General features: G+C 41.2%; 1 protein-coding gene across 2 annotated transcripts in view; it reads left to right on the top strand.

Moving 5' to 3' along the window:
• pfkfb4a (6-phosphofructo-2-kinase/fructose-2,6-biphosphatase 4a) overlaps positions 1-7,982 on the top strand; it is a 49,177-nt gene continuing 41,195 nt past the window's right edge. Inside the window, exon 1 of one of the 2 annotated variants that reach the window (XM_090205999.1) lies at positions 1-242. In XM_090205999.1, the coding sequence (XP_090062125.1) occupies positions 191-242 (52 nt within the window). In that variant the 5' untranslated portion in view covers positions 1-190. The remainder of the gene's footprint in view (positions 243-7,982) is intronic. The other variant, XM_021569657.3, reaches the window with a different exon arrangement.

Raw genomic sequence — 7,982 nt, 5'->3', positions numbered from 1 at the left:
AATCACTCTGAAGCAATCCAGCAGAAGTGGGTGTGTGCATGCATAGACGACATGCATCACAGTATCGCACAGCTCTAGACCTCAACTGGCTGCGGCACGTTTCTTCCGTGTGATTGCCCCTCTCACATCAGACGCACACACACCACAACCAACCTCTACGCAACGTAGGCTACACCAGAACTAAATAGGGATGATGAGAGGCTCCAGTCGTTCAAAAAGCACGCAGAATCTGGATCTGACGGGTAAGGAATTTGGACTTTAGATAATAAGGTTTATTATGTGCTATGCATGCATACATTCGACTAAAGCTGGGCTGTGAATAGCCAACCGAAAACGACGTATGGGCTTTTCGGGAAGACGTAAACAAGTGTAGATGTCATAGGCAATGTGTTGTTTTGACGCTGAAAAATGACCTTATAGTGACGACGATACGACCTACAGTGTAGACGTTTTGAAGATTGACATTCACGACAGATTGTTTTACCACACTGACAAACAGATGTTATTTATTGCCGATGAGCAGCTATTTAATTTGAAGCTGATTCCACTCAGTCGTACAAGTCCATTCATTCAACATAGGCAGTATAGTTTCATAGGATGAAGTGTACATTTAGTTTGCAATATGTGATCAAAGCTTGACAATTCATTCCTATAGCCTACCTGGCGCTACCAGGATTACTGGTGTTTGCCAGACAAAGGTAATAATGTAGTGTGACATGCAATAGTTTCTTGGGGCCGATTTGGAAGGACAGTCTGCTGAATTTAGGCTCTGCAAAATAATTGATATTTTAACCACAGACCCATTTGGAATCTTCCATTTAAACTCAAATAAACTGACTTTTTAGGAACAGTTACGATATATTATATGGTAAACATGCTACAGATAACCTTGGCATTTCTAGGCTAAGTGAGTTTCTATGTGTTATTGCTTCTAGCACAACCATTGAGCTATTAAGGGCGAAAGCTCCCTGACAGCTGCGACGTGGGACAGCCTGGTCTCATACACTAGACGTAACATAGTGTAATGAAACAGGCAGGGAGCAGGCCTCGAACCCTCGACCTTCTAGCACGAAATCCAGCACACGATCGACTGTGCCCCAAAAGCATGCTCACGCAGCAGAGTCGATATCCACGCTTATAAACCCAGGGTCGTTACACTAATTCCTCCTTTCTAAGAGCTCGTCCTCACGCTAGCTTGCGAATCTACGTCTTATAGGAACGCGCTCACTGGCCAAGCACACGCAGTGTCATGAATGCATGGTCTGATCCCACTTCTGACACCAATGTAATGAAACAGGCATAGAGCAGGCCTCGAACCACCGACCATCTAGCCCGAAGTCCAGCGCGCTATCGACTGTGTCCCAAAAGCATGCTCAAGTGGCAGAGTCGATATCCGAGCTTATAAACCCAGGGTCGTTATTCTAGTAAACATAAATCCGGGACCCTGAATGAGTATGATATGTTACGTTTGGTATGGTTACATAAGACAAATGGTTACGTCTGGGTGGATGGCTGGACATATAACGAGAAGATCTAGCAACCCAATGGTTGCGAGTTCGAATCTCATCACGGACAACTTTAGAATTTTTGCTAATTAGCACCTTTTCAACTACTTACTACTTTTTAGATACTTTGCAACTGCTTAGCAACTACGTAGCATGTTAGCTAACCCTTCCCCTAACACTAACCGTAACTCTTTTAGCTAACCGTACCCCTAACCTTAACCTTTTAACATAACTCCTAAACTTAACCCGTAACCCAGCTAACATTAGGAAGTTAGATAATGTTAGCCACCTAGCTAGCAAGCTAGCTAATGTCATTTTTTTTTGCAGATTCTTAACACATTGTAGGTTTTGCAAAATTGTAACATATTGGACATTTGCAAATTCATAACATATAATACAAATTGTAATTCGTAACATATCATATGAAATTGGTGATGGACACCACAAATGAATATGTACCATATGAAATATAACATATCATACTAAATGTAGTGTTTCGGATTTATGTACAGAATAATATGAAATGCTCTGAGGCCAGGTTTTGTGGGAGGGGCCATGCTAGACCCACTTTCTGTTCATGATACAATGTAGTGTAGAAGGTTCAGTCATGAGTTGATTTATATCCTTGGAAAACCACCTCACTGTGGTGTTGCAGCTGCTGCACCAAAAACAATACTGGCAACTATGTATGAATTGTGTTTTCACTGCCTTAGTTGCTCATAGGGCATTCACTGTGTGCTATCCCAATGTTTTGACTATAAATGACAGGCTAAAAGACTTCCTGGCAAGCACACCTATCTGGCAGGTTGAGAAACCAAGGAATTTACATACACTGTAACGGCAAAATGTATAAAGGGAAATTGTATATTATCAACAGTGAAATACTGTGTGACACGCTTTACTACAGCATACTGTAAATTGTAGTGAATTGTGGGAAAATACAGGGAAAGAATTGTACTGTAATTACACCCCAGATTACAGTAACATACCATATTTTTGGAGCGTCAAAAACCTTTTGTGTCAGACTCCGAAGTGGCGCAGCGATCTAAGGCACAGCATCACAGTGTTGTGGCATCATTACAGCCTGGCGTTTGATCCCAGGCTGTCACAACCAGCCATGACCGGGAGTCCCATAGGGCAGCCCACAATTGGCCCAGCATCATCCGGGTTAGGGGAGGGTTTGACCGGGTAGGGGGGCTTTACTAGGCTCATTGCGCTCCAGCAACTTCTTGTGGTGGGCCAGGTCCCTGCAGGCTGACTCAGGTCGTCAGTTGAACGGTGTTTCCTCCGACACTTTGGATTCCGGGTTAAGCGAGCGGGTGTTAAGAAGCGCGGCTTGGCGAGTCATGTTACGGTGGACGCATGACTTGACCTTCGCCTCTCCCATGCCTGTTGGGTAGTTGCAGCGACGAGACAAGATCGTGATCACGAAATTGGGGAGAAAAAGGGGGTAAAAAATGGATTAAAAAAACTTTTGCTTCAAAAACAAATATTGTTGTTTCTGGTTCATTAACTTATTTAGAGGTGTGCTTTGTAAGAGGCTATATTTGTTGTACCAGTTAGTGAGAATGCTGTAACATTTTAACTGATATATGGATATCAATTTTTATTTAACCTTTATTTAACCTTTATTTAGTTGAAAATGTATAGGAGTCAGCTTAGAGTGGTAGCAAGTCGTAAACCTTTATTGGTTAAGCATTTTGCCATGACCTGTTTTGCCCTGTAGTTGCTGTATGTTTGGACGCCTTTGTTAAGGCCTCTATTAAGTACAAGTGATATAACACCAAATATTCATTGATATTCTGTAATTACTTAGCACAGTGGTTCCCAAACAACTTACTCTTGAAAGTTGTAATAGTAGATTTCGAAATTGGGAAGTGCATTATCAGTTTTCCTCTTGTCATGTCATTCATTGTGTAACCGATGTGAAATGGCTTGCTAGTTAGCGGTGGTGCGTGCTAATAGCGTTTCAATTGGGGGACGTCACTCGCTCTGAGACCTTGAAGTAGTTGTTCCCCTTGCTCTGCAAGGGCCGTGGATTTTGTGGTGTGATGGGTAACGATGCTTCGAGGGTGGCTGTTGTTAATGTGTGGAGAGGGTCCCTGGTTCAAGCCCAGGTAGGGGCGAGGAGAGGGACGGAAGCTGTACTGTTACAATTGCGTACCTTAGAGAGCTATGTATAACTTGTCAGAAATATCCAGATCAACTAGCCCATGTTAGCTAATGTTTTTTAGCTAGGTTATTTTAGCCCATAGATTTTGTTGCGATGTTTTAATGTTGGAGTCACTCAAATATCACATGAATGCACATTAGACATGGATAAAATGTATAGAATTGCAAGAAAATTGGATTTAAAACTGCAAAACCCCGGTGTCGAAGTCGTGGATGTCGATTAACATTTCAGTTGAATGCATTCAGTTGTACAACTGACTAGGTATCCTCTTTCCCAATATGTTCTCTGTACCCCATGACAAAATGTGTAGAATTGCAGGAAATTAGCTTTAAACCTGCAAAATGTTATCTTCGCCAACAAGAGGGCGAACAGTGCTTGTGCCCATAGAAATGGATGTGGTGCTCGCAAGGAACTCCTGACTATAGCAGCCAACCTGCTTGCACCAATCCCATGTAAATACTGTGAATTAATAACCCCATCTCACCTAAATTTATTTAATTTAATTCATTCATTACAGTAGCATTTACTTTTTTTTACAGTATTGTACTGTGTGTCAAACTGTCATTACACAGTACTTGCTTTGATACTGTATTAATATTACAGTAGGTGTACTTCAGTATGAAATACAGTAACTTACATGCCGATAGCTGCCTATAACTTACAATTCTGGGCAACCCCTTTAAAGTGTAATGACTAAAGCTTACTGTTTGAAGTCAAACCTTGTCATAACCAGATTGACGCTGACAAATCAGGTTTGTTAGCTCCAAAGAATGTGGAGTGGTAGTATTGGACTGGTTAGAGAATCTACACTACAGAATGCACAAACAATAATTATAAAAGGGCAAATCTCTGTCAGGGGCACATTGTAAAGAGTTTACCGTGAATTTGACAGTATCTTACAGGCAGCTCTGTGGCAATTAAAATTCTATATTTCATATTACAGTACACTTATTGTAATGTAAATATGGTATCAAAGCAAGTACAGTAAAATGGACTATTTTGTAAAAAAGTAAATGCTACCTTAATCAGAATTATTGAATGAATGGATGAATGAAATTGGTTGATGGGAGGGGTTTGTATTTCCACAGTATTTTACTGTAATTACAAAGGATTGGTGCAAGCAGGTTACCTTCTAGGTAAAGTGGTTGCAAACATTACAGCATATTAATGAATATTTTGTGTTTTATATCACTTGCACTTCTAGAGGCATTGTCTCCATGTAGCGCTATCTTAGGCGTCTCACAGTACATTGCAATTTATTGCCCTGGCGACATCGGCAGTCCTCATGCCTCCTTGCAGCATGCCTAAGGCACGTTCACGTAGATGAGCAGGGACACTGGACATCTTTCTTTTGGTGTTTTTCAGAGTCAGTAGAAAGTCCTCTTTAGTGTGCTACGTTTTCATAACTGTGACCTTAATTGCCTACCGTCTGTAGGCTGTTAGTGTCTTAACGACCTTTCCACAGGTGCATGTTCATTAATTGTTTATGGTTCATTGAACAAGCATGGGAAACAGTGTTTAAACCCTTTACAATGAAGATCTGTGAAGTTATTTGGATTTTTACGAATTATCTTTGAAAGACAGGGTCCTGAAAAAGGGATGTTTTTTTTTTGCTGAGTTTATATGAGATGAGTAATGCACAATATGTAAACATTATTAAAGTGACCAGTGTTCCAATTATTAAAGTGGCCAGTCTATGTATAGGGCAGCTGCCTCTAATGTGCTAGTGATGGCTATTTAATTGTCTGATGGCTGTTTTTCAGTCTCTTGGTCCCAGCTTTGATGCACCTGTACTAACCTCACCTTCTGGATGATAGCGGGGTGAACAAGCAGTGGCCTGGGTGGTTGTTGCCCTTGATGATCTTTTAGGCCTTCCTGTGACATCGGGTGCTGTAGGTGTCCAGGAGGGCAGGTAGTTTCCCCCTGATTATGCGTTGGGCAGACCGCACCACCACCTGGAGAGCCCTGCGGTTGCTGGCGGTGCAGTTTCCGTACCAGGTGGTGATACAGCCCGACAGGTTGCTTTCGTTTGTGCATCTATAAATGTTTGTGAGGGTTTTAGGTGCCACGCCAAATTTCTTCAGCCTCCTGAGGTTGAAGATGTGCTGTTGCACCTTTTTCACCACACTGTCTGTGTGGGTGGACCATTTCAGTTTGTCAGTGATGTGTACCCCAAGGAACTTGAAACTTTCCACCTTCTCCACTGCTGTCCCGTCGATGTGTATAGGGTGGTGCTCCCTCTGCTGTTTCCTGAAGTCCACGATCAGCTCCTTTGTTTTGTTGACATTGAGTGAGAGGTTATTTTCATATTCATATTCATTACCGTTATGACCTTTGGGTACCAATTATAATCACTATGAGGTGTGCCCACTTCTGAACATTGTGCATCCATGGGCTATTGTGTGTTATCAGGTCTTCTGATCCACCATCCAGTATAATGTACTATCAATGCTTCAAAATCTTAAGCTTAGCTAGCCCAATGCTGCCATCTTATGGACAAACACTACCTGTATTGGAGAGGTGCACCCTTTTGTTTGGGATTGAGATAGAAGTTATTCACAAACACTGAACCTGTTGGTATCCTGAGGTCATGCAAGCATTACAATATTACTTTGGTATATACCCATCAGCTAATTATCTCACCATTGTGGTTTGAACAGTTTTGTACAAAAGAACTCTTAAAGTATAGCGCCCATATTTGTTTTACGCTATGGTTTTACACTGTAACATCTATATATTTAGTGTTAAGATGTATATCTTGTGAGTTATACCTGTATCATTATTTCCCTGTCTGTAGCAGCCTACAGTCTATCTGAATAGCTTCTACCCTCAAGCCATAAGACCACTGAACAGTTAATCATATGGCTACCCAGACTATTTGCATTGACCCCCTTTTTTTGGTTGTTGCACTGACCGTCTTGCACTGGCTCTACCCACACACACACACTACACTCCACTCCAATACACACATACTCTCACTGCAGCTACTCTTATCTATCCTGATTGACTAGTCACTTTCCCCCTACCTATATGTACATATTACCTCAATCACCTCAACCCCATCTGAGCAGCAGCAGTTAGGCTCCTCCTCATTCTTAAAATGATTCAATCATTTAGTTTTTTGGGAACAGTATGGTTGTTTCAATGGAGTGCTTTCTCCACATCTGGAGATATTTTTCATTTGAGAAGATTGATTGAGATTGATCAACCTGGCTATGCAAGCTTGCTAGTCTACTTGATCTGGCAAGAAGCAACAAGAGCAGGATTGAGGGACTAGGACATGAGGACAACGAGAAAGAGGAAAAATAGAGGATAAAACCAACAGAAAAATAAATTGATTTGGAGGGTTTCTGAAAGATTTCTAAAGGAAAGACCGTACAAGGCATTGAAAAGGAAACCAAATCTAAACAAGCACATAAAGTAGGATTATTCTGGACATTGTAGTTGGTGTGAACAGTGTTAATAATCAAGCCATGAACTGTCCCGCTCCATCTTTGGAGGATACATGAAAGACTTGGCATCTATTGGTTTACCTAACAATCAGCCCCCGTCCCCACAGGAGGCCTTTTGGTAGGCTGTCATTGTAAATAAGAATTTGTTCTTTACTGACATGCCTAGTTAAGTTAAATAAACTATAATTATATACTCATGGTATCCTAATATTTCTTATTATAAAAAAAATTCAATATTTCAAAGTTGCTTGCATCAATGCTCAAATTCTAAAAATAACAAATGGCAATCGTAGCAGGAACTTGGCCCATTCCATTTAATCTAACAGCTGAACAGAACTCTGAACATTGTAAACAGCATCAAACAAAAGTTAAGAGGGAAAAATCCAGAGACATCGTTTACTGATTATACTCTAATTGGAGACAATACAATCTCTGACGTGCTCTTCTTTACAGATGTCATGTTCCCCAGCAAGAAAACCATTAATTGTTACTCAAACGGAACCTAAAAGTCACTGACAACAACCAAAACAAGTGGGGTTTTAGGAGGAGTTCTGAAAGACACTCATGGGGGTGTCCATTGAAAGTTGTCTAGCAACAACTGGGACCTAAAAGGCAAACAAAATAAAACCCCATACCAAACTTAAAGTGAGGAAGCAAACCAAAAAGTGGAGCAAAACAAAACCAGGGAAGATCAGATAAAGGATTGATTGTCTAGAAATTAAAATCAGCCACGCCAACTAAAGGTGTTAACTCTCCACATCTCTCAAAACAACTGGAGTACTCGGCCAACCACTCTTAAATATAACCTGGGCCAGCACAGGTGAAACACATACTGACTAATGAGGTGACACC

Source organism: Oncorhynchus mykiss, chromosome 17, assembly GCF_057628025.1.
Source record: "Oncorhynchus mykiss isolate SJ-2025 chromosome 17, ASM5762802v1, whole genome shotgun sequence".
Lineage (NCBI taxonomy): Eukaryota > Metazoa > Chordata > Actinopteri > Salmoniformes > Salmonidae > Oncorhynchus > Oncorhynchus mykiss.
The sequence above is the reverse complement of the archived record's forward strand: the minus strand, read 5'-3'. Positions and strand labels throughout refer to the sequence as shown.